The sequence below is a fragment of the Cyprinodon tularosa genome, unplaced genomic scaffold (genome assembly GCF_016077235.1).
Source record: "Cyprinodon tularosa strain WSP-4 unplaced genomic scaffold, ASM1607723v1 ctg349, whole genome shotgun sequence".
NCBI lineage: Eukaryota > Metazoa > Chordata > Actinopteri > Cyprinodontiformes > Cyprinodontidae > Cyprinodon > Cyprinodon tularosa.
Window position 1 is genome coordinate 170,066 of NW_024039062.1, and position 27,848 is coordinate 197,913.

The 27,848-nt window shown below is 37.0% G+C and overlaps 1 protein-coding gene across 2 annotated transcripts; it reads left to right on the forward strand.

The window, feature by feature from the left end:
• The first annotated feature begins 2,874 nt into the window (after nt 1-2,874).
• Nucleotides 2,875-13,747, forward strand: lhx3 (LIM homeobox 3). Of its 2 annotated transcripts, none has more exons than XM_038294999.1 (6): nt 2,875-3,424; nt 7,636-7,807; nt 7,889-8,091; nt 9,726-9,877; nt 11,641-11,812; nt 12,514-13,747. In XM_038294999.1, the coding sequence occupies exons 1-6, from the start codon at nt 3,355-3,357 to the stop codon at nt 12,945-12,947; spliced, it is 1,203 nt and encodes a 400-aa protein (XP_038150927.1). In that variant the 5' UTR covers nt 2,875-3,354; the 3' UTR covers nt 12,948-13,747. The 2 variants fall into 2 exon arrangements, with proteins under 2 accessions (XP_038150927.1, XP_038150926.1); XM_038294998.1 differs by lacking the exon at nt 2,875-3,424 and adding an exon at nt 5,361-5,625.
• Nucleotides 13,748-27,848: the final 14,101 nt, after the last annotated feature.

Sequence of the window (27,848 nt, forward strand, 5' to 3'; positions counted from 1 at the left end):
CAGACTTGGTATCAATTTTAATGAATTTCCGACAGTTAAAATGTTTTCAGTGTAAATACTAAAGTTTCAGTGTATTTACACAAGTGAAACAAAAACCAAATGACCCAGATGCTTGTATTTAGATTTAACGCAACAAGTATTCCAACTAGATAAAAAATAATTAGATTTCAAATGTTAAAGCAGCGCTGTTACATGTTTATATTGTCTTGTTTTGTAGTGAATGGTACAAAACAACACCTGGTATGAAACCATACCACACTAAATAATAATGATCAACTAATTAAAACATTGATGTTATACCTTTTCCCCTTTTATATTTAACACAAATACATGCTAAGATTAGGACAAATGTATTTTTGGAAAATTATTACTTTCAAAGGAGTGTTTTTTTTTTGTTAATTTTGTTTTGCTTTTTGTTTTCATTAAGTAAGGTTCACCTCAGATCAAATTCCCAATATATGGCCAAGACTACACAGGATGTACGGGTATTAATTCTATATTGAGATCAGATTATTTTGCTATTTAAAAACACTTCCATTTGATGAGTGTGGGGGAGCAAAGCAGGGGCTTACCCAAGATGCCACTATTTTAAAAATAGCTAACTGGTGACAAAGAGTTTGGTTTCCTCTTTTTTTGTGCAGGAGTTTTGCCCTAATTGCTTTGAGTGGACCAATGAACAGCATAGTACTTCTATAATTGGCTTACACCAGTGGTGGGCTGGGGTGCTGGGCAAGTCAAATTAAATCAAAGCTGTACATCACAAGCAGTGTTTCCATCCTAATTGGCAAATGAGTGAAACATGGCACACAGCCAAATAAGCGGCTCAGGGCAAGTGTGTGTTTGTTTACTATTGCCAGGGCCGAGCCTAGCTTGAATGGAACCCAAAGGACACTTTTATTTGGGGGAAAACATGTATACATAATGCATCCAAAGCACCACCCTAAATATTGATAGGATTAGACTTTAAGTAACTCAGCAAGGTATTCACTGAATGGTGTCTGACTATCTCTGTCATGAACCGAGGACAGATGGACCCAGTATTCAGGAGAGACAGTCAGTAGGAAAGTTCAAAAGGTTTATTAAAATAAAAACAAAACAAAAGTGGAGCTGTGGCTCGCGGACACTGCAGGCAGGGGGGGCGGGGCACCGCCCAATCTCAGACACTCTAGGGAGGAAACACAGGTAAGTGACCACAATCAACCAATAGAAGATTAACTGTGTTGGTCACTTACCTGGTTTAACAGTCCAGACCACAAGTGTCCCAGTGCTGCAGTCCCAGAGGTGATGGTGGAAGCTGATCCTGGTCAGGGATCCAGAACAGACAGGAACAGACAGAAACAGGCAGGATCCAGATCAGGCAGGAACAGAGACAGGTGGCAGGATCCAGACTTCCAGGCATCCACAGGCTTCCAGGAGGGTTCAGAGTCTTACTGGGACCAGAAGCATGACCAATTGGTCACGCACAGGAGCAGACAGGATCAGGTGCAGACAGGCAGGCACAGTGGAAGAGGGTAGCCAAGACAGGACGTGGAACCTGAACTTGAAGCAGACTTTAAACTGGTCTCCACCCAGGAGCCAGGCTTACTTAGATAAAAACTGAACCTCCCCCCATAATGAGCCAAAAACCCAGAGGACTCCGCAGGGGAGGAACAGTGGACGATCAGGAGACGAGACAAACACTAAAACCCTCTTTCCACTGGCAGCTAGGATCCAGGACATGAACCAAATAAAAACTGAACAGAAAGACTGACAGAAAGACAAGCAATGATCTGGCCCTGAATGCTCAGGCTGAACTGAATATAAACCAGAGGAAACAGGTGAGAGGAATTAATTATAATGAGGCAGGGAGGGAAGAGGGCAGGTGAAAGGAATTACTAATTAAGGGAGAGCAAACAGGCCAGATCATGACAATCTCAAATGACGATTAGTATATTTTATAAGATAAAAAGCACAGGAAACCTGGAAACAAACCGTAAAGATTAGGTTGTTTGTGTGACTCACTCATTGCTCCTGCAGCTAGTTACAATGTTCAATATTTTGATTCAATAATTCAGGGAAAAAGTATACAAATTTAGTTATATGCACTTTCGGCCAATGAAAGGAAGTTTGAACTAGAGTGGTAACAATAAACTAATAAGCAAAAAGCCTATAAAACTTTAGATATTCTCTCTTTGTTTACTTATGAAATGTGTTCAAATGTATGTGTATTTCAATTGTATATCTTTAGATTTAATATAATAATTATATGTATACTTTGCATAAAATCTAAGATTTTTTTTTACTTGCTCATTCTTGACAAACTTAACTGGGCATAGGTCAATTCACCTCCTTATGAATTTGTTTCACACCTGACCTTTTGGGGCCCTTGGATGCATTTTCTTGGACAGACATCAGTTTATATCTGCCAAGGAAAAGTTTTGGATCTACTCTGCAATTGATTTCTACTCGTAGTCTACTGCATTAAAATATGAACAAAAACAGAATGGTCATAACTGTTTTACTGAAGGGTTAAAATGCTTTATATTCCATTAGAGTTAACTGGCAGTAATGGGTGTAAATAACCAAACAGTTTCATATAAATAGATCTATATTAATTTCTTTCCTTACCATTAGTCCTATGATTAAAGCGATAATTTTTCAGGCAAAGAAAAGACAACGTTACAATTTAGACAAATAACAACAGTGTGATGTGTCGATGTACACATTGTGTGTGTTGAAAGACCGACACTTGTATGAAAACAAAGATGGGAAGAGGGAAAGACAGAGAGAGAGAGAGAGAGAGAGAGAGAGAGAGAGAGAGAGAGAGAGAGAAAGAGAGAGAGGGGGAGGGGGGGGGGTGCAGACAACTCCGTTTTTGAGCGAGCTTTAAAGATAGCCGCGAGGATAATGGAGCAGCACCCACACCAGAAGCCAGTTTGGAGGAACTCCCCCTTCAGCACCTTGGACAGAGGCAGAGCTGCTCCCCGAGGCTTTTTATTGGAAGTGGAAAAGCGCAGGCTCGCAGTCCGGTCAGCTGACGCCGCTCACGCTCAGACACTTTTCGCTGCCAACCCAGCCATCATCCGGGTTTTAGCAACAGAGCCCAACGGGTTACTTCATGAATATTGAAAAATCTCGCTCTGATCGGCCGACGAAAGGGAAAGCAAAACCAGATAATTTTCCTCTTCTTGTTCCTTTTTTTGACTATATTTTTTCCTCCTACAAGCGAAAAGACTTTTGCTCAATATCAAGAGGATACGCCTCTAAGAGCTGTAATTGCTCACCTCCGCAGATTTTCTAAAGTTTTAATTAGTTTATTGTTGATTTTATGTTTTTATACATTTAAAATCAAAGATCTTGGTATTTTATTCAAAAATGCTACTTGAACACCCAGGGTCAAGCTTTCAAAATACTGGAAATTTCCCCCGATACAGTTCGGGCCAAGGTAAGACACATATCTTTATTATTACTAAGTAATACAAGCATTAACAAGAAAAAACGAGGGTTATGCAAGAAGCTCGCGTATTTATTTTGGGGCCTTTTTGAGTCCTCAAGAAAACACCGAATCACATCAGGGCTTTAAACTTTGACAAGCGCCTTAATTCATAAATTAAGACATCAAAACTGGAAGCAGATCATCTACAAAGAAGGTCATAAAAATGAAAAGATTTTTTAGTTGTTGTCTGGTAGTTTTGTGGGTTTTTTTATTATTATTTCGCTTTAGATATTATGACATCATGAATACATAATGAGAACTCATTGTTGGAGAATCGCATGAGCAGATGCAATGCGTCGTGGCTGTCATTTCACACCACGGCCTGTACCACAAGAGTACAGAGAGACCCAAGGCGGTTAAGCGCATAGGCTCCGTGCAGTAGCGACAGACAGCGAGCAAACGCAAAAAGCCGTCCACACAACAGGCATGCCGCATGTTCAACAGGTGTCTCATTTCTGGTTTGACAGATGGAACACCTGAGATCTGCAGAGGGGAAAAAAGGGAAAATCTAAATCATTTGAGAATGCAGATATATCTGTCTTTCCATCAAAGTAGTGTATTTGATGTGATATTTTGGTCTGTAATAGTTGTCTTGTTTTTCAAAATAAATGAAAGAATGCAAAAAGAAGGTAAAATACACTGTAAATACTGACTGTTGAACAATTTAACTGGTCTGTTTTTTGAATCCAAATGAATTAAAAACAACCGGAATTTTTAAAGATCTTTGCACTTTTTCTGGACTGACCATCCATTGCTCTGATGGCCATTTTATGGCTTTGTTGTCACATTATTGTTGACTCACCCCCTGCTTTAACAACGAACGATCAATATGACATAAGAAATATCTTATCACAAAGCTGAAAAGTAACTGGGGGCACCCATGAACCCTACATCTTTCTCCAAAAACGCTTTTCATATACTTCGGAAATGCAGGCAAATGGGGCATTGATTTTAGATTCATCAGAGGGACCGGCCGGTTTGTGGCTCTACCGGTGATTTCCCAAGGCGCTCTTTTGTGCCAAAGATCAGTGTCAATAAAATTCATTGGGGTGCTGGCCCGATCAACATGTTATTGAACAGCCAATCTCTCCCCTAAACAAACACTTGTCTCTGAATGTCCGGCGCTTCTGCGCGCAGACGTAGACACATCTATTTTGTTATTATTATCATTATACTATAATTATTATTAATAATCGTATTAGTATTTATTTATTTTTTTGTTCAATTCATAGTAATTTTATTCTTAAGATGTAACAATTTTACTGCCTGTTTTGGGCCTAAACATATCTACTATATTTGACTCTATATCCTATCATATTCTAAAGTAAAATCAATAATGATACATTTTTTATAAAAATTATTATACGCATAAACTATTACACGTTTGCACAAATTGAGCTCTGTAAGGAATTTGTTATTTTTCCTTCGAGATCAAAACGTTCAAGTTTAGCAACAACTTTTGAAGGAGGAACATTTTATCTTATTTTATTATTTTAACTATTGCATGCAATTTAATTAAACGTTTCTGGTAGTTTTTCTTCTTATTTTCTTAATGGATGCTATCTAAAGCCTGTGTTCTTCTGTTTTCCCTTTTACTGGATCAAAAGCTCCTTCTCTGACGCAGTAATAAGTGTTCCTTAAATAAAACTAGCTCGACGCAATTGCCTTTATAAGTTAAACAGTAGTCTATAATTTTCATTGACGCGCGTTTATGCGTAAAACAATACAATAAGTCAAAAGAAAGGCAACTTCGTATGAGCGCTGAAACTCCAGGCCTTTTGGTTTCCTCTCCCTTCGCTTCTTACTTATTTCTCTTCCGGTTGAGGAGCTCTGCGGTTGATGTTGATCTATCAGCCTGTTGCCCAGGAAACGGCGCAGGCGGCGTAATCCCGCAAGGGCTCAAAGAGGCATTAAAAAAGCAAACTGCACTGCGCCCCATCGCCGCTCAGTTGTGATCACTACGGAGCTCTTTGCAACAAAAAGGAAATAAAAAAGAAAAAAAAAAAGTTTAGATTATGGAGTCATCCTAACTTATTACAGGCGTAAATTATGAACTATGGAAAAACATCGCGAGCGCAATTGTCCGAAAGATGCACCGAACACGAAGATGCCCCTTGCTCTGCTGTCGCACAGTGAAGAGTTACGAAAAGGTAGTACTATTTACTTAATAAAGGTTTGTGCGTAAAGCATGAAACCATCTTGGTGTGATGGGATCTTTTTTTTTTTTTTTTTTTTTTTTTTTTTTATGCTTACAATATCAAACTGGTGTGTTGGCTGCATCTTTCATGATGCACAGCTGCAGACTTGCAATGTAAGAACTTGTAATTTCCTGGAGGATCCGTTTTAAAGCTTATAGGACAAGGGCGCGCGCCATTTTCGCATGCTGGGACATAATATTTATAGGATCAACTTTTAACCTTTGGTCTCAATGAATGATTGTTCATTTGGGTGAATATTTTGTCAGTTTGAATCTTGAGACGGTTTTACGGATTTCTTTTAATTGTTTATCTATGCCTACTGTGGATCACAGCTTTAATCATGCAAGAAAGCGACACGTGCACAATTTAGTTTAGAAAGTGCAAAATGATATCACCAGACCCACAAAAAAATAAATTACAAAAATTTCTTAGTCTTAAGGTGGAGTTTGGTCTTAACCTTGAGACCACAGGCCTGCAGCTTTCTAGTTTTACTGAGCTGCATTAAATTATTGATCACCTGGATACACCTGTTCCTAAAGCGGCATGCTGCTGCGGATTCAATAAGAAATGGCTCCTCAATGTTTCATGAACTGTACTCCCGCAGAACAATAGCGACGCGATTCCTTGCAGGGGCTGCCCGGGGTGCTCAGAGTTCTCTCAATTAGTAATAAAGGAGCCGAATAACATATTGACGTTCATTTAAGAGGGCCTTTCTTATTTCTGTTGATCTGTTATAGGTTTACATCTTACGATACAGTGGTTATTTCGGCTCGATTTTGCAGTTTTACAAAATCCTTAGAAAACTCCCTCCTTAGATGTGTCCCTAAAGGTGATGATATTGAAAATTTTATTTGTTGAACTGTTGAAATGTTTTTTTTTTAAGCAAATGTCTTCTTTATTTAATCTATGTTTCAAAAATATGCTACATGCAAAAAATTCTTATAGACTGTGCAGGCTTAAACAAAATTGAAGGCTTTATAAAATATAACGCCTGGCAATAAAATTTGTTCATATCCAATGATCTTGTTGTTTAAATGTCTTCGCTTTTTTTAAAATCAAATGATATGAGACGCGATGACCCTTTGTATTAAATTCCTACACTGCAAAAACGATCTAGAAATAAGTCAAAATGTCTTAAATTAAGTGTATTTACCCTTGAGTTGAGTAGGTAAGTAAGATGATTTGCGAATGGAATTAGGAATTTTACCCTTAAAATATGATAATTAGTTAATATACACTAGAAATAAGACAATTTTTTTTTTCTAATTTTAAATGTAAATTGTCTTGTTCCATTAGCAAATTGTCTCACTTAACTGCTCAATTCAAGAAAAAACGCACTTATTTTAAGAAAAATTTACTTATCAAGACTTCGATTTTTTCCAGTGTATGAACGAAATAAGAGATCGCCGGACATGTAAATTGAATAAAAAAAAAAAGAAAAAGTAATTAATTTATGTGTTTTCTTCAATAAAAAACAGGCGAAAACTTAACCAAGCTTGGTCAGTAATCGAAAAAGCTTCATTCGTTGCACAATAATTAATTGTTAAGGTAGCTTCATTATTTATATATATATATATATATATATATATATATATATATATATATATATATATATATATATATATATATATATATATATATATATATATATATATATATATATATATATATATATATATATATATATATATTACTGTTTTATAATGTCATATATTACTTATATTATTACGTAATTGATTGAAAAAGATTCTCACTTTATCAGCAAAAAAAAAAACAGACAGCCAAATTGGCAATGAGACATTATATGGCCTATATAGGCTACACTTCAGCCATAAAGCCTGTCCTCTGTGGAAGAGTTTCATAGCTAAAGTCATTGTTTTGTTTGGCTTTAATAAGTGTGTTTTATTTTCTGCCGTTGTCATCTGACATCCTGTCATTCCCGTCTTGCCTCGCCTCCCACAGAGATCCCAATGTGCGCTGGTTGCAATCAGCACATCGTGGACCGCTTTATCCTAAAGGTGCTGGACCGCCACTGGCACAGCAAGTGCCTGAAGTGCAGCGACTGTCAGGCGCAGCTGGCGGACAAGTGCTTCAGCAGGGGCGACAACGTCTACTGCAAAGACGACTTCTTTAAGTAATATCCTCTTTTTCCAATTATTGTTGTTGTTGTTGTTGTTTGTGTCATGCATTAACTGGAATTGCTCCTGTCCAAAAGGAGGTTCGGCACTAAATGCGCGGCCTGCCAGCAGGGAATCCCGCCCACACAGGTGGTGAGGAGAGCGCAGGACTTTGTCTACCACCTCCACTGTTTTGCTTGCATCGTGTGCAAAAGGCAGCTGGCCACCGGTGACGAGTACTATCTGATGGAGGACAGCAGGCTGGTCTGCAAGGCCGACTATGAGACCGCAAAGCAGAGAGGTGAACCAGTCTTTTCCTCAAATGATGCGCAATTATGTGCCTGCTCAAAATGCTGAATGTTTGGTAAATTAGAAACCTTGGCGTTAATTGCACAATTTCCCGTCTACTAATCGATAGTAAGGAGAGGGTTTTTTTATGAGATCGGGGTTTGTGCCTTTGCGCTTTGCAGAATTAGCCTCTAATAAGACTGTAATTATGGTCCAAATTTTCTGGAAAATTGTGATGGTTTTGGTGGTCCCTTGATTAGCTGGGGTCCCCGGGGGAAAAGAAAAGACAAAATAAATAGGAATAATAATAATAAAAAAAACACATGGGTTGATCAATTCATCAATTTTGCCCAAAACTAAGCATTAACCTGCATTTAAAAGTAACGGATTTCAAGTTAATTTGATAATTTCTATCATTTGTGGTGAAATTACCTAAACATTTGCACTCCCACATTAGAAATTAACACAAAAAGCAATTGGAGTAAAGTGTATGTATAATTTAAATACTATAAATTTGAATAAATTGTGAATAAATTTTTTATTTATTTTTTTGTCAGAACGAATATTTTATTCCCATCAGCAGCCTGAATACGATTTTTGGTCAAGCAAAAGGCTTTGAAGAAATATTTTCTTATGAATCAAAACCAATATGATTGCTCACTTATAAAAGTAGTAGTACGTAAATTCAGGTTTAAAAGATAACACTAAGAACATTTATAAACATAAATGATAGTTTCCAGTGCTTATGGCCTAGGATATTTTAATGAAATTAGAAGGAAAGCTTAATGTTCAGTTTAGAAAGAAAATGTTATCAAATATATTTTATCACTACAGCTTCTAAAACCTTATTAGTTTTATAAACAGTGTCATAATTTATAGCTAATTGTAGAATTATTGCTTCATGTGTCTTAGCGAAAAAGAAAATACAGAATATTGTAATTAGGTGCAGGAATTACAGAGGTTGCTTGCAGTGAAATGTCATCACCTTAGGCCGGCTTATTCAACATGATAAGAAAATGAGCGGATTCACCATCGCTGGATCCTTGTGAGTTGCCTTGCTTAGCTCACATATTTGTGAATCCCAACAGGCTCATCCTAACTCAGGGCAGACTGGGCATGGTCAGGGTTTTATCTCTCCATCTGTTTATTGGTAATTTACCTTGATGATTTATGCTCTGGGTTTTATTTTATTTTTTCAAGAAAAAATATGCATTTTCATTTTAGAAATTACATAGTGTAATTAGTCAGGAAGCATCCATTTAGAATGATGACTTTTTCACCTTACTGAGGTGGTTCCAAACAGATGTCTAGACAAGAAACAAGATTGTGGATAATGAAAGATAAAAATTTATAAACAGGTCAAATGTAATCTTTTGATTCTCTGCTGCAATAGTAAATATGTGCTTTTATCAACACACAGCATGTGTTGCACACTTATAATGTTGTAGAGTTTGTCACATTGACTACAATAGATAATCAAGACCCCAACCTTATTAAAGACACACAAAAAATATGCATATTTAATTTTGTATCTCTGTTTATTTTCCTCTTTTTATTACCTTACATACAATGATTTCATAATGGACATAACATCATCAAAGAAAAGTGACTTTTATGGTTACTTGAAATAAATTGTCTTCCTCACAGAAGCAGACTCCACGGCGAAAAGGCCCCGGACCACCATTACGGCTAAACAACTGGAGACGCTGAAGAATGCCTACAACAATTCTCCAAAACCAGCCCGCCACGTCCGAGAGCAGCTGTCATCAGAGACTGGTCTAGATATGCGGGTTGTGCAGGTACAGTACATTATTCTCCATTAGGAGCTACTCCATTAGCGTCCTGACTTCATTATCCAGGGACGGTTGTGGCCGATCTTGAACAGGCGCACTGTAAGAAGTGTGTGTATAAAAGTTATGATGGGGAATTTTATGACCTGATGTAGTAAAATGAAGTGGGCATGAAAGTCGGTGTTGTTTAAGTGCAGTCTCGTTAACAATACTGAGAGGGCCCCTCACATATTGTCTGCTGCTGAGGAGCCTCGCAACCCTGCTGTAGGCGTTGGTCATATATATTGTTTTAATTGCAAGGACAAAACTGGAGGCAGAAGCCACTAAAATGCCCCTCATTATTCAGTAAAAGGGAAAGGGTGAAGAGGGTTCACACAGGGTGGAATATCATTAAGAAGAACGTTGAGTTGTACCCTTTGTGTGTCTAAATAGATCACTCCTAGTTGCAAAATTAAGGATACAATTAGGGGAAGTTTAAATTTGGACCTCACAGTGCAGAAAAAAAAAGAGTTCAGAAAAATGCTGAAACATTTTTATACATTTGAGGATTCAGGAGATTGATCTGTCTCTTAAAAATATGGCAAGTTTGAGAAGTTAGAAAACTGATTTAGGAGAAAAAAAGTTCCAGGTCAGAAATCCAAAGTCTTTGTTTTTATTCTCAATCATTGAAGTGATGACCAGACAAGCTCTTAATCTTTTGTAACTCATTTAAGGTATAGTGGAGGATTTTCGTGAATTTTTATAAAAGACCCGCCCTCTCTGCTTAAAAAAAAAAAAATGCACATGCATAACCCCTGTACCCGCTCCCGAGAGGGATCACCTATCAAACGTGTGTGAGAGCATGCAGGAGCCAATTTCTCCTTGTGCACGCTCTGTTTAAAAGTTGCTGTTCTCATAGCTCATACAAGCTTACTGTGCCCAAACTTCTGCCCTAACCCCTAAATCCATCAGTCACTATAGAGAATGGGGACTATAGTGGACTTTATAGCAAACTCAGTTAACTGACCGTTTGGACAGATGATCACTATTTTTGGCTCCCTGTTGGTCATATAACTCCTCCTCCATCCAGCATTCCCGGGATATATCTGCCACTCACTTTCTTTTCTTCTTATACACTTCATAGACACTTTTTCTATTACTTTGCCATTTTCAATTCTTCCATGAATGACTGAACCGTAGCTCACAAAAGATATATATGCCTGAAAGTGCTCATGCGCAGAAAAAATACAGCTAACTGTGGAGGAGCACGTAGGATGGCCTTACGTAAACATATTACCAGGAGGATTGACAATTAGGAGGGCCACTTATTTTGATGATCTACCCAGAAAAAGAACATCCTCCACTATACCTTTAATCTGTGAAAACCTAATTAAATCCAATTTAGTTTATTTGTATAACACCAATTTATAACACATATCATCTCAATGCATATTCTGAGAAAAATGTATCAGATCATAAAGTCAGACTGGTAAAAAGTTTTATATCTAAGGAAAAGCAGATAATTTCATTGAATTGCAGGACATGCTCCACCCAATAAATCAAACAAAGAGGACATACAGTCAGATTATGTACATGAGAAGCATGCAGATCAAAAGGTTTTAAGATTGCAAAATGAATGAGAATAAAGCTGACATATTTTAATTCATTGTATTATTTTCATTTAATTACACTCTATAGTTATTTTCTGTAACATTTCCAAAACCCCCAGATGATTTTTCTCAGATGAACATTGAAAGCCTTTGCATTGACATTTTGTTTATTTCACCCACCAGGTTTGGTTTCAGAACAGACGAGCGAAAGAAAAACGGCTGAAGAAGGATGCTGGGAGGCAAAGGTGGGGTCAGTATTTCCGCAACATGAAGAGGTCACGAGGAAGCTCCAAGTCTGACAAAGACAGCATCCAGGAGGAGGGCATGGACAGCGATGCAGAGGTGTCCTTCACAGGTAAGTTCACTCTTCACATAAGAAGAAGATGCAGATTCACTGGCATGTTATGAAGATAAAAGGAAGAGATTTAATTAATACATATTTCCATTACATCTAAGTTCCCTAGTTCTGAAAGTAAGGCAGCATATTAATACATACTTTGAGAGATCACATAAAACAAGAACCAGGTGTTAAACATTATTTTTCTCATGTATAAATTAACATAGTTTATAGTCTTTTATATCAACATTAAGTTAACCACCTAAAATAATTATTTGACTTAGAAAAACTTTAAACTTTTTACATTTTTAAACAAGCTGAAAGGTATACAAATGCCTATCTGCAATTTATACATAACATGTATGATAATTTGGACAGTAATGACTAACCAGGCAGTAACTGCTTTAAATGTACACTTATTAATTTGTGTTTAGACATATTTTTGCTAGTCACTGATGACAGTATAACTGGAATTAGGTCTTGGCAAATAATTGTAAAATTAATTTACAGAAAAATGTAACAAATTTTGCCGCACCGGCCAAATATTTTCCTACTCTGTTTGGAAAATTAAAACAACAAGCTTTAAACCAAAGATTACATATTGGCTTGCATAAAGTTTGCAAAATTAGCAACTATATTTCTTTAAATCACACTTATTTTGATGTATTTAATTTAGCCTGTGATTAAAATATAGTTCCTTTTTCCATTATTTTTGCCAGATGAGCCTCCCATGTCAGAGCTTGGCCACACAAACAGCCTTTACAGTAGCCTGAGCGAGTCCTCGCCCGTTGTCGGGGGATGCCCAGCTGGCAACAACCACAGCTCCTTCCCTCTAGACCATGCAGCGCTTCCCTCCCAGGACCAGTTTCACGACATTCGTTCCAGCAGCCCCTATGGTCTCCCTCAGTCACCAGGATCCCTGCATGCCCTGCCGAGACACCAGCCTCTGATCACTAGCCTCGTTTATCCCGACTCAGGCATTTCCATCATGACCCAGAGCGGCGGAACCGGCATCAACCCCTCTGTGAGAGTTTCCATGGGGGCAGCTAACGGCCCCAGCTCGGACCTCTCCACTGGCAGCAGTGGCGGCTACCCGGATTTTCCTGCGAGTCCAGCATCTTGGTTAGATGAGGTGGATCATGGGCAGTTTTGATTTTGTAAGAGAGAAACTTGACTCTTTTGTTTTTATTGAGTTTTTTTTTGTGTTCTGTTGGACTGAAGAAATGCAGGAGAAATACAAAGGGCAGTGTTTGTGTGTTGTAGCAAAACACTAACTTTTTTTTAAGCATAAATAATATAAAAAGAAAAAAAAAAGCTGCCCCTCATTTAAACCACTGGATCTTATTTACTCACAGTCTGTTTGCAAATCACCAGATGTCATTCTGAGCTCTTTCTAAGCAAAATAGATAAGGGTAGTCAAAGTTTAAATGATAATAATTTGTATCTTTCTTTTCTCCAAATCTCCAATTTCTCTTATTTAACTTCAGCATGATCAGGGAAAAGTTTAGTTCAGTGTGCAGCATCTTTAAAGGTCTGGTTATTGCCAAATGTCTGTATATAAATAGATAAATAAACATATATATATATGGTTTATCAATGTGGAGACTTTATTTTTATACAAATCAGTTCTTGGACTTGGAAAACAAAAGCCAGGCATGAGGACTTTGTACATTCCTGAGGAGCAGTCTAGACTAAAATGTAGATGTCGTCTTAAAACGGTACCTTGAGGTCCTATAACTTCTATGCATTCGTGTGCTCTCAGATGTGTCTTGTTTTTTTTGTCATACTTAAAACCCCCTTAAGAGATGAACTGTAGGAAACTGGGATCGGGCTTTTGAGGGTGGTGATGTTAATGTTTTTTGTGTGGAAGATGTTTTGTGTATTATTTATTCCCTATGGTAATGCTGATGATTCATAAATAAACAGCAGGACTTTAATAAATTTCTCACATTACTGAGAACGCAGAGTTAATTTCTTTTTCTTTTATTTGGGTCTGTAAACCTGCACATCTTAAAAGAAGGGGATTTCCTTTTTATCTTTAAGAATATGCAGTTTAACACCACTCTAATAGTGAAACCAGAGAAAGCCTGCAATTGTGCCTATGTCTGCAAATTGAGTATCTGGCTACCCACCAGCACAGTATCAGGGGTTCAACAGCTCTTTAGTGGAGAAATTTGATGCAGTCAACTCATCAAATCAGAGATTACTGAGTCCTGTTTGCCCAAATGCCCTGATGGGAAAGGAATCTCCAATCCATTATCCAAGAAGGGATCGAGTGCCCCTTGTGAATTACCTCATTTGTTTAGTTATTCAAAGTCGGGTTCAATTAAATAGATTAAACAGTAAATGTCTGCGTCACTGTGTTTAGGTGAGTGGCCGCTGCCAGTGTGTGCACTTGCATGTTTATCTAATTCCTTTTAGTATAGTCAGTACTCAGTCTGAATTGATGATTTTATAAGTTTATGGATTTTGTACATAATCTTGAGCCGATTTTCACATGGAGTTAAATTGCTCAATATAAAGTAGAAACTTTAATGTCTTTTAAATATGATTCATAAAATTGAATTTTTCAAAATGAACACGATCCTATTTAAAATTAAATCAAACATTAATTTTAGGAAAATAAATCTGGAATCAATGCAAAAACGCTTAGACAACATTAATATAATATAAAGAAAAGAGAAACATTATTAAATATCAACACTTTTGTTTTTTCTGTTTAAGTTTTGCAGTATTTTCCTAAGTTATCAAAGCTTTGCAGAACTATATCCTTTAGGCCTTTGATCAAATACACATTTCTCACACACCATTCAGGCAAACTATGTTATGCAAACATTGTGAATGAACCAGGTCAGTACTCACAGGTTGAAAATTTCTTTTTTTTTTTTTACTTGAATGCACCACTTACTCTTTCTGAGACTGTAATAAATAACTTCATCCCATACATTGACTCTCAGATATTCAGCAAAGAAAAATAGTGGGAAAAGATAGTGGGATTTTACAAAGTGTCTTTGTGTACATGAGATAAATTGTGGCAAAATCTAGAAAGTAATCAAAGCATTGCACATTTAGACGTTTTTCCTTATTTACTGTAAATGTAGCTTTTTAATGTTTGCAGGCATCATTTTAGCACTGTCGCATTTAGTAAAATGGTCAGCCAAATAAGGCTTGAAATTTTGTTGAATAAAAAAATCCTGAAACACAGCAGGTGTGAGATTTTGCATTAAGGACAAAGTCACTCAAACAAAAGCAGAGAAGGATTATCTTGTCCCAATCTTTTAGATTGAATTTAAAATCCAGCATTTTCTGAGAAAAGAATTAGATTAAGTTAGGTATGCAATTTGTTGGATGGGTTTCACATGGTTAGTTAACTTTCACAATCCTACTTACTGAGTAGGTGGTGGGAAGCTGGTGTGAGAAAACATGTTAGAACTGAAGGGGGATGTAAATTAAAACAATTTTAATCAGAATGAACAATAAAAAAAAATGGTCCAATGTGTTCTTGAAATTTAACTTAATGAAAACCAAATGTTTAAATTATATAAAAAAAAGTGATTTCCTTGAAAGTGTATGTAGTGTAAAATATTTCAAACAAAAACTGTACCATAGGCAGATTAACATTACCAGTTTGTTTTCTAAGTCAAACAAATAAATGTTGCTTCATTCTGGAAAAGTTTAAACTCAAAACAATCATGAACTGGCATGTTGACTAAAAAGTTAGAGCGACTTCCTCTGCAGCATTTCTAAATGTGTTATAGTTATGAGATAATTTGAATTTAAAATAATAATATCCATCTATTTCTATTAACAGATGTTTTTTTCTAATTTATCTTTTACCAATTGTCCTTAGTAGTAAATTGTGGATAATGGCCTGCAATAAAGAAAGATTTCTAAACCTAAATACTGACATAAGTAATGTTTACTCAAATACAAATAGTATCCATGGAGGTAATGGCTCTATCCCAATGCATGTACACATTGCCTCTTGACTTTCCCATTTCCTTTTTCTTCAAAGAAATTGCAGAACCTAAAACATTAGAAATAAATACTCACTTAAACACACCACCTCATTTATGATGTCCCAGAAAAACCCAGGATGTTATCAGTATTACACAATAATATGTTGTATTTGAGCATTTTGCACCAAGAGAGTCCAAAAATGAAAGATCTTGTCGTTTTCTGGTAGAATCAAACAACATAAACTGTCTTGTTTTGTTAAATACTGACTTGTCGTTTAGCGTTTGATGTTACTCTTTAAATATCAAAATATTTTGTGAAAAGAACGTCTAAGTTAAAATCACATTTTACACTTGGAAGTGATATTGAAAGATGTATTAAAATGAAAATTGAACAGAAGCGGACTGAAAAAAGGTTTTTCATATTTTAATATTCAAAGATCCGAGGATATTTTTCTCATAGCAGGCATTTAAATTAAAATCCTGCTGAATGCTGAGGCAGCTGAGGTTGCCACGTGCTTAGCAGCTACTGGTAAACTGTTGCTTTTAACTCTCCTCTGTAAAGGCCTCCAAGACTGGCAGGATGCCTGCTGTCTCTTAAATGGAGGGCTGAAAACACACACATACACAAATGTACACACTCCCCAGCGTCATGTCAGCTGGTGCTGAGTAAATCAGCTCTGACAATAACACCTCCCAAGGGTCCGACATATCACAGCTACAATTCAGACCTAATGGAGCAGCAAAGGGGGCTGGGGAGGGGACTGCTTAGCTTGTGTGTTTTGGGGCATTTCAGTTTGTGCAAATGTATGCATGGTGGAGAGGTGGAGTTGTTTTCATATCTTTTTTTTGGTTCCTGATGAGAGGAGGGAGACTGTTGTGGTTAATCTGTGGTGAAGACATAAATCAGTTAGGGGCATTAAGGGGTTCTGTTAACTGAATAATATAAGTAAGAAATCTGAGAGGGAATGGTAATATGAAAGTTGGAGATTTGTTCAACTGTAAACTTTTTACAGAGAAGCCCCAAAAGCTACTTTAAATGCATGTGTGTTATAGGAGAGTTTGAAAACGATGGCTATGAGCAAAGACAGAGTGCAAGCACAGCACTGACCAACACAGGAGTTTTGTTTATGTTGCAGATTAATGGCACCTGCAGCCGCATTAGAGCAATCTAACTAATCAACAAGGTCATTAGCGTGTGTTTTCACTGACAACTTTAATCAAATCTATCACAGCTCCACCTTCATATTACTTCACACAAGCCCCATAATTATTTCTTCATTTCGTTCTGAGACAGGAATGCAATACTCAGTAATCTGTCTGCAATGGCTCACTTAAATGCATTCAGGAGCATTCCTATTAGAAATGTATTAGCTAATGTATCGGTCAGCTCCTCCTCATACTGCAGGAAAGCATCATTTTTAATGGAAACATTGAAGGATTTGATATTCCACGGTCCTATGGTCATTAACCCTGGAGACTCTGATTTCCAGACTGCATGTCTGTTAAGGTAGCAGCGGCTTAACATAACTTTAAGTTTATTGTGTGAGCTTTGCAGTTTGATAAAAATATTTATTCTTATCAAATTCTGATGAACAGCAAGGTCTGATTATGACAATGACACTTCAGCTTTTCCCATTTTGTAGTGTCTCATCTGTAAAGTAGGGAAAAAAAGAAGAGCAGGCAAAAATGACCATTAATTAACTTTAATGCAGAATTAATTAGTTTTCAGTGGACCAGCTGTGAGGCTCCAACTAAACACTAATTGGTTTATCAGTAACATGCATCTCAATCCACACGTATGTTAGATTGTTGAATATTGTTGTCTAAGTTTAAAATTTAATTCTCATGTAGCCTAGTCCAAAGCACAAAGCGTGTTTTTCCAGGATTCTTGGACTTTGTATCGTCATAATGATTGTTAATCTTTTGGAAAACGAGAATTCTTTTAAAGTGAATGGACTCTCTTTACCAAGAGCTTAATTAAAGCTGCAAATTAAACAGTTTTAGATTTATTAAGTCTCCGGTAAGTAAATCATAAATTGCCTCTACTTCCAGGATATCACAGTTATAGGTTTAAAGGTTTTTCTTTCACCTTTGAGTGTAAAGATTAAGTTCATGATCAGTTTTATAATTTTAAATCAAACAGCCTTATTAGTGGAAACAAAGGAAATGCTGGACCTTTCAAGGTTGGGAATTTATTTTTTAAATCAACACAAAATATGGTGAGATGTTCCAAATATTATGATCGTTTTTATAGAAATGATCTATACAGCATAACAGATACTATTTCAGTAAGTTATTTTTTATTTACGTAAGTCTGTTTGGGGGAAAATGTGCCAGTATGACATTTGGGGCAGCTTTGATTCAAATGTGTTTTTTCTGTATTAATTCCTGGAAAGAAAAAATAACGAGATGCATATCATATATCACTATGCAGATGGACTATATGGAAACATTGTTTTTGGTCTATCTCAAATTGTAATACCTAACTTTCATTTTTAAACACAAATATCAGCTCATGGCACCCCCTTTGCTCTTGGTCAGCTTTGCCTTCAGCAGACAGGTGCCACATAAGAAAGATAATGGATTACATAAATCCATGATCATAAATGTGGACTGTAGATAAATGTGGTATCGGCTTGCTTAAATGGAAAAATATATTATATAAAAAAAAAGACATTTACAGTCTGACAGGTCTGATTAAAATAAAATTTCAAAAATCAAGTATTGTAAGCTTTGTATTGCTTTATTACAGCTTAACAAACTATTAAAGAAAAAAAATCAGGAGACGACTGTCAAGTTTGCATATGCTTAGGCCTGCTATTTGCAATTGTAAAGTACATTTAATCTCATATTTGTTTTTGATTTGACGGTTAGAATCTCAAAGGTCTTCAGTGATCACATATAAAAAAAGTTTGCACTTTCAATATCTAATTGAATTTAAAAATCATTTCGCTGGTTTTTCTGTTTTTTTCCTACTCACCACTGGGATTCATAGCAACACATGTTCATATTTGCCTCACACTGGGATAATCACCCTGCGTCTCATTAGCAGCCTTGGCTAAGCAAAGGGTCGTCTTGGGGCTTTTTGGCATCTATGAGGTGTTAACAGCTCCCCAGGGAAGGCTGTCTGGCTCTCTCATAACCCTCGACCTCCCCGCCCACGATCACAACGCACTCACCAAACCACTCAGACTCACAGATGGTCTCTGTACCAGCAGCCAGCCAGCACACTTTTCAATTATCGCTGCAGTCATTGCTCAACTGTCACCTCTCAGCGACATGGCAAATAGAGGAACATGAGAGGGATGGTAGAATAAAAACATTCCTGCATCCACAACTTTGGCAAATACGACAGCAAATCAGCCTCCCACATGTATGCTGTTATCAAAGAGGTTCCTCCTGTTGCGGCGTCTCCTCTGATCTTTAGCAGAAGGAGGTGATAAATCACTTAGTATGATTGCTGTTGTTAAAGGCAGCTTTTCGAGTGTCATACTGAAGAGAGGCTTTTGTTGGATAAAAGGGGGAAAGATACGAGAGGGCGAGTCTCCATTGGTCCTTGTTATTGCATCTATTAAAAATAAAATCATTTAAATCAATATTCTATTCAGAAAGTTATGTCTTTGAACTTAAAAATGTCACCAAACCAGGGAAAAAGAAGTAGGAGATAAGACAATCTAGTTCTGTCAACTACCAGTTTACTGACATTTTCTCAAGATGGATAGCATGTTGATAATCCTGCTACATGTTAGAGAGCACCAAAATGTCAGGCAGTGGAGACAGCCTCTTGTTACTTATTTTCATTCATTCTTTTAAGCTCTTCTATTCCCCTTTTAGTGGGCAAAAAGAAAAAAAATATGGACATTTTTGGCATGGGCCCAATGGGAGAAGTTTTATTTATTTATTCATTTATTTTCCCGATTTTTTTATTTCCTAACTGAATCAGCCTATTCCACTTGATGTGGTAATATCATAAAAATGAAAAATAGTAACCAAAACAGTGAAAGGTGGGAAGAAAAGAAATATGATGAAAATGCTTTCCCAGTCCTATATCCTTCAAACAGAGTGCATAACTATTTTCTAAACATAAACTGAAGGGCCTCGATAGCTGTAATTGTTTTGCTGTGTATGATATTAAAATAAAACAAGAAATGATTGGATCAGAATGCTGGATCAGTATCACTCATATCCAATTTAGCTAATTTTTTCAATATCAGAGCAGATATTTGAACTGGATAATGGATCGGTGCATCTCTAATAAAACTGTAGAATGTATTTTTTATACTAAGAGCAAAATATGAACATTTTGTTTTTCTCTTATTATTGAGAAAGGACATTTTAATATTTTTTTTAGTCAGACTTTTTTTGTCATTATATTTCGTTATTATACCTTCAATCAGAAAATATCATCCAAGTTTTGGTAAGGCTGTGAAAAATCTATGTTACAGTAAATATGTTTTTTAATAAAGGAATTGAATGGAGCCTGGATTTTTATATCGATTTTTCTGAAGACCTTTAAGTGGTCTCTATATAATATTCTTTTTTCAGAAATTGATATCCAAATGGATAATTTTAGGAAAAACACAAATGAGGCAGGTTCCTATAAAATCTCAGTTATATAATAAAACAGTTTTTTCATCATCATATTGAAGCAGTAATTGTTTACTGTGGAAAGGTTTTACATTTTTTAAGTTGGCCTCCTTGAGCCTTTTCTAGCAGGAATAGAAAGCTGTGTGTATTTTAAGGTTTCACAGTGTTAAAGAATAACACAAGTTTCAGTCCTTTTAATGTGGAAATCACAAATATAAGAAGGAAGATTTTGGTTTGATCCTGTTTCAATTGATCCATTGGTCTTGCCCAGAGAGAAAAAGACGTTCCCATTAAGCTTGAAGGCCTATCTGCCACCTCCAAGGTCGGTGTCATCAGTCGGCAGCATTCAATCCAGTTTGAAACATTTGTTCCTGCCCCCCTTTCTATCTCTCTCTATCTCTCTCTCCCTGTCTTTGTCCTTCCCTCTTTTTCTCTCCTGCAACACTGGACTGTTTGTTTTTTTCCCTATTTTTTTTTTTTTTTATAATTCATATCACAGGATTTCTGGAAAGATGAGTGGTGCCGTGTCTGCTGGGGTAGGAGGGGTTGACTGCGGATGGAGAGGACAAGGGGTGGAGAGGGCATACACTTAATCCCTGGGTCAAGATGTATTTATTGAAGATTAATAACAGAGCAGCAATCTCATCATGCTCTCGATGATTTTATAATTTAGTTTCTGGGGGTGGGGATGGCGGGGAGAGAGATCAGGGACAAAGACAAGGGAGAAGCTGAACTATTGTGAACACAGGAGCGCAGGCTTGTGCACAACCTTTAGAGACTTTCTGAAGTGCCACAGTTATAAAAGGCAAGCACATAATCACGTATTTACTCTAATACCATCAGATAATAGGCTATGACAAAGTATAGGGAAGCATATGTCTTTTTGTACTATTGTACTATTGGTACAATAGTTAAGAATTTTAGGAATTGATGCAGGGCGACAGAACGTTGTCCTGAAAAACAACAAAGTGCAACAAGATATTCATGTCATTACTCAAATAATGCTCTGCATTTCTGAGTCTTGCATATGTAGAGTGGAAGCATGAACCTCATTCAGCTAATGGAGCTGCTGTGCTCTTAGAGTGGAGGCAGCAGGGGACCGTAAGATGAAGATCCTGAGGAAGAGGCACCTTTTGTCACCAAGCAACAAGGGGTAAAAAGAGGATATAAAGAGATAAATTCCAGCTGAGGTTAAAGGCTCAGAGTTCAAGGTGTAGTCTTCCATCCAAATTTATTGATACCCCTAATAATGATGAGTGGATTGAATAGACTGTTTGTCCCTGACCTTTGTCATCAGGCACACCAAATGCTACTATATCAAAACAGACAGGCAGGCAGATGTCTGAGCGGTGTGGCATCCAGTGCAGGACGCTTTAAGACGGTAGGAGAAGATGAAGGGAAGAAAATAAAAGGTGAAGGAAAGGAGGGTAGGGGTATGTGGAGAAGAAATGTTAGGGGATTTAAGGAGTAGCTGGTTTGCCATTTTCATGGGATGAGGATGATGAAGGCTGTGACAAGGGAAAAAAGGACATGCAGATGTTTTGTTGTCTTGATTACATGAAATTCAGGCATTCCCAAAATTTTACATTTTTACTAAGAACCACATAAAAACAATTAGCTAAGTATTTGTATTGTAATATTTTACCATCAAAGACGCCATTTTGTAACAAATAACTCAAATTTAAACATGTACATTATTCATATGTCTTGAAATATCATCATTTTGCATCTTTACAATGTATGTGCTAGTTTAGAAAAATGCCGTGCATAACTTTGGAGTAGAATAAAAATGATAAATGGTTCCATGAATACATTGCAAATAACATTTAAAAAAAATCCTACCTGCATTTGTTCCACATTCTTCCTTCTCTCATGAACTATAACTGCTTTCCTTTCAAAATTGACTTAGATTTAAATGCCGTCATTTTCCCTCTGACCAGTTCTCAAGTTCCTACTGGAAAATAACAATCATGCCCAGTGTTAGCTTACCAACACACCTAACTTTTTGCAGGTAGCCTATAGTTAATTCTGGAGCACCTTAACCTTACTACTGCTATGGCCCCTAATTGGTTTGTGACAAGAGCAAAGATAAGTTTGTTTCAACAGAAAACCATTCTTCTTGAAAGGCCAGTCTTCTAAATTGAAGGAGTTCTAAGCAATGGAGGACTGCAGCTCCTTCAAAGTGATTATGAGCCTATTGGCTGCTTCTGTCAGGGTTTGGTGGAGGACCCAAATGCAGAAATGGCGGAGGGGATATCTTGTAGGTTTAATAGAATCAAAAGAGGCAAAAGAAACAAAATCCAAGAACAAAATGCAGGAAACCAAAAACCAAGGGAAAACACACGAGGAGTCAAGTAATGACAAGAAACCAGCTGAAGAAGGCCGAAACAGTTGGAGGACAAATTATCTGATAGGAAGCAGGTCTAGACAGAAGTAACTAGAAGGAGCTAAGGGAAAGGAGACTGGTACAAGAGGGCAACAGAGAGTAATTCAAAAAATAAAAAAAAAATTGCTTAAATAAAATAAAAATGGAAAAGAAACTAGTGAACAAAAAACACAGAATAACATATATCAAAAGCTTCACATATTATTGCTCTCAATGCTTTTATTTCTACGAAACTATCTCTGACCTCTCTCACTGTAATTATTCAAGGGTTTCGTGATTTTAATTTAACAATGTTCTCCAATAAACCTCCTACATAACAGCTATAAAATGTGTTCTAGAACACAAACAGATCCACCCTGTTTTCTTATATGACTTCTGAGCTTCATTGGTGACGGTGATTATAAATAGCGGGTGAACCAAATTAAAGGTGTCAGAATAAAACTTCACGTCAAACTTTTGTTTGCAAAAAATAAACAAAGACACAATTAAATAAACTATTGGTCATAACGTGGAAAATGTGAAAGCCTTCAAGTGACATGAATGCTTTTGCTAGGCTTACTAAATCGTCATCATCTTTCAGCACCTCAAATAGATCTGGTCCTGAAAAGATGAAAGTCCCTTCCTCAGCTGTGGCACATCTCTTCCAAGACGAGATCCATCCGTTGAATCTCTTAGCATTAGCCATCAAACCCCCATCCGGGGCAGCATTAAATGTATTTAGATCTAACAAAGTGCTCCCTCTTGACTCCATCAGTTCTTTAAATGACTTGAGAAGGAAAAGAAGAGGAAGAAGAATGAGGAGGGGGTGGAAAGCAGGGAGCGAAAAAAGGTAGCATGGGAATTTACTGTGACAAAATGCCGGGGTCAGGCAAGATGTGTGGCGGAGATATTGATCAGTGAGGCATGCAACCGACACGTGGCCCGAACCCTGACCCTTAAATAGCAAATGAATCTCAATCCAATAGACTCAAGTGTCTGATATAGATTAGACAAGAAGAGCAGCACAGAGGCACATATATCATGCAAATATATATAGATGTACACTTAAACTTACTCTTAAAATGGATTTAAAAATTGTGCAACTTTTTTCATTATGACATTGCAAAAAGGACAGAGTGAAATGCGTTGATATTCAGTACTACTGAGAGACTCCTGCCACAATTAAATATTCAAGTGTTGTGGGTTATTTTGAATTGGGAGGGATTAACAGTGGAGTTAAGGTGACCTTGGATATGGTTTTGTATCCTTACTCTTGCTCTTTGCATTACATTCACCCACACAATCACAGACTGACGAAGGTAAGCTTCATTGCAGCCACAGCTGCCATAATCAGCACCACCAGGCCGTCTGAACAGAACAGCAGGGAAGGCTGACGAAGCGTCTTGCCCAAGAGCACAAGGAGTGAGACAGAGGGGGGCTCAAACTGCCACCTCCTTCCTCCTGAGCAACAATTATCTGTACTCTTTATAGAACAGGAAAAGAAAAAATAAAAGTAGTTTCATACAAATGCAACTCAAATTTTTCCGATTATTTGTGACAAGTTCTGAAATCCATGAATCAATTTTCTCTGCATTCACAAATTTGCTTTAAAAAATGTACATTTTTGCTTCTTTTCTGACTATGTCAAAGGGGGTAAAAGTATACAAAAAACTGGTAAAGACTGTAAATGGAAAATAAAATATACAAATGAGTGAATTAAATTAGGAGAGTAGATTGATTAGGATAATCAAATGGACACTTTTATAATAACATTCTTGCAAGAAATGGAAAAAAGACACAGACTGATCTTTTCTTCTTTATTGGGACTAATTGTGGACTGGGAATTCCTGCTTGATAAACATGGAATCTTTGAATACCAACTTATTCAAAATGTAGTGCACAACTCTAATGTCTTAACATGTTTCTCAGTAAGTTTATCAAGCATATAAAAAAACATTTCTTTTCCTCATACTATTAGAAATATTTGATCTATTTGGTTAAGTTGTATAAATAAAAAGATCAACCTGAAGTAAAAAAAAAAAAACATAAACAAGAAACAAAATGCTTGAATTATGTTAATGTCAATGAAAGGCTCTCCTATTATTTAATGCCTCTCTCTGCTTAGCATTTCCCGCAATCCTGAAGTCATCCCTACACAAACATGAAACAAACAAACCATTCCCTCCATCCACTTAACCCCCAGCCACATGCATATGCTCATGTGCAAACACAGACATTATCACACACGCAAGCACACAGCTACACATATGCACAGGACTTCCAAACAAACGGAAAATCCTTTTAAGTAATGAAACCACATAAACTCATATGTTACATCGTGCACTAGAGTTATGGGCACGTTTTACATAAAATCTACATTGACAGCATTGTCCAGGATCCATGCGTGCGTGCGGATTTGCATTGCAGAGGTTATTAAATAAATGAGTGGGGTGCTGTGAAATGGGACAGAGAAAAAAATGAAAAAGCTGCCCAATTCCATGTTCTATCATCTCAAATACTAGATACCATAAATAACAAGAACGCACAGCCCCCTTTTGAAAAGCCCACCACCAGATCCCACATTTGCACAAAACTTGCTGACATACTATCAAAGATTTGTTCAGGTAAAGAAATTTTAATAAAAACTAAATGTGTTAAAATATGTTTTTTTTTTCTTCCATCCAGAGCCACCATCACCAGGGGGCACAGATCTACCACTTCTAGGCCAGGCAAGGCCATCTCTAATCCAGCAGGGCTCTCCAGCTTCCCACAAGCAAATCTCATATTTCTAAATGCTGGATTATGCCTTTCTTTTATTACTGCTGAAGCTGCCTAAAAGTTGTAGGGTTAGTGGGGGGGTAAGGCCAAACTGATGAGATTACTGGAAAAGCCTGGGGACTTAAATATGAAGAGAGGAATAATAAAAAATACATCTCTGTGTTCATTAAGATGATGACTGAATGGATTCAAAGATGGGCCTGAAATGCAGATAAAAGTAGGTTCAACACGATTATAATCCTGAGATAAGCTCCAAAGCAGTTCAGCAACAGTACAGACCAGGGGAACGTAAACACAGTTTATTACACATAGTGCAGAAGATGTAAGCCCTGAACAAAGAAATCTGTACATAGGCTGACTGGGTAAAAATACATGCAAACCCAGACATGTGGAGCAACCAGAGTTTGTACAAGTAGGGCAACCTGGATATGCCCAGGTTTCCACAATATCCACACTTGGATGGTTGTGATAATACAATCATGTGTCACTCTGTTGAGAGCCAAGCTGAGGTAGGTGACGATGCTTTGCAGCGACGAAGAGAAAAGTGGGGGAAAAAATGACCTTGCTGGAAATAACAACAGCAACCCTTAATGTGTCGCATTACAAGACACGTGATAAAACACTTTTATGAGGAAGGCTGTTAACGCCAGAGTCTCATCGCACATGGTGCCCCCTCAGCAGCCCATTTCATCTGTATGTGAGCCGGTGTGTGTGTGTCTGAGATTGTGGAGAGGTTGGAGTCCACTGATCCCAAGTTGAGGGGGCAGCAGCTCCGACTAATTGTCTTTGTTTTCACCTTGGTGCTGCTTTCCTTTGGTAAATCATTTTCGTCCCCTTTCAAACCATTCTTATAGATGCAAAACAGTACTATTCGAAGATGTTTAGTCTTAAGAATGTGTTGTGTTCTGTAAAGGCATTTGACCACATTGAAGGGTGCATCATTAATGGGTGTTTATCAGCAGGTATGATGGAAGATGAGCAATGTTGGTCTTTTCATGCCTTTTTATAGAGCATTAAATGGTGCAAATGGTGAATACGGTCTCAGCATTGCCCTCTAATGGATATGTTGCAGAAAAACAAGTCTCACACCTCAGGCTCTTATAATAGTAAATGTGTCATTTGGTCAAGAGTATTGGGAAAAGATGGACAGTAAATGTAAATAAAGGTGAATAAATTGTCATAAGTTCCCTTATGATTTATTTGTTAATTTGCAAACGCAAACAGGCTGTGTTTCTTCTTTTTTTACTTGAATTTCTCTCATTTTTATCTGAAATCGCTCTTTCTTTTCTTATTTGTTACAAAGGCAAAGTGTTTTTTTTTTCCCTATCTGAAAATGTCTTATCTCTTCTGTGCAGTTTCACATTTACTTTTAATAATAATAATAATAATAATACTTTTTGCATATCAGTGCGTGCAGCTGTAAGCTTTCTTATATAGACTTTTGACACTAGCTGAATTTCTCCACTGTGGAACATTAAGGATCTTTCAGCTCTATTATAATCTAAAGTTACTCAAAGCAAGGAAATTGACAGTAGGCAGTCTGAGCTGTGAAGTCCTGAACATTCTAAAAAAAAAAAAAAAAAAAAAAAAAGGTTTTTAAAAGGCATAAAGCACTTCCTATTTCAACTACAAATACTTTGGGGCAACTTCGAGCATAAGTAAGTTTGCTTCTGAACATCTTTTATGAAAAGCTCAGTGCAGTGCAGGTAATATATTATTCTTTACTTTGCTTTCTTTTATCTTTTTATTTGGGGAAAATGCATTTTGAGTTGAATCTTTAGGATAAAAAATAAGATTCTAAAAACAAATGGGCAGCAGCCTACTCCTTCCTGTGCTCAATTATGGGGCCATTGTTATGTCTCATCAAGGTCCACTCAAGAGCATTTGCAGGGTTTTATGACAGCATAACTATCTGCAGGCTGTATGGTAGCACAGTTGTGAACACTGCTGCCTCACAAGAAGAAAGGTTTAAATCAAACCTGGTGTCTCTCTGCATGGAGTTTGTGTGTGATGAACTGGCAACTGGTAACCTACCTTTTGACCTTTTGAGCGACAATGAAAAACGATGCAAAGAAAATCTGATGATTGATGCATCATCACTGAATTATAGAAACAATAGTCATTAATTGGTGCCAAATATATAATAAAAACAAAAACTTTGATGACTTTAACAAGGCAATAGTCAGAACACCAACATGCATCCAATGATGCAGATAACTTGTTTAACATCAGATCTGTGTCTGCCTGCCTGCCTTTATTAGTTTTTCCAATTTTCGTCAACGTTGTCTACTTCGCTGTTCCCCTTTTTCCCCATTTGTGGACCCTGACACTCCTTCCAGCCCTCATATTCAGACATTGAATGTTA

Excerpts from the sequence above, each read along its gene's own strand:
- lhx3 (XM_038294998.1), top strand. The coding sequence starts at position 5,532 with ATGGAAAAACATCGCGAGCGCAATTGTCCGAAAGATGCACCGAACACG. Across the intron at positions 9,878-11,640 it reads TAGATATGCGGGTTGTGCAG|GTTTGGTTTCAGAACAGACG; the intron begins GTACAGTACATT and ends TTCACCCACCAG. Across the intron at positions 11,813-12,513 it reads TGCAGAGGTGTCCTTCACAG|ATGAGCCTCCCATGTCAGAG; the intron begins GTAAGTTCACTC and ends TATTTTTGCCAG.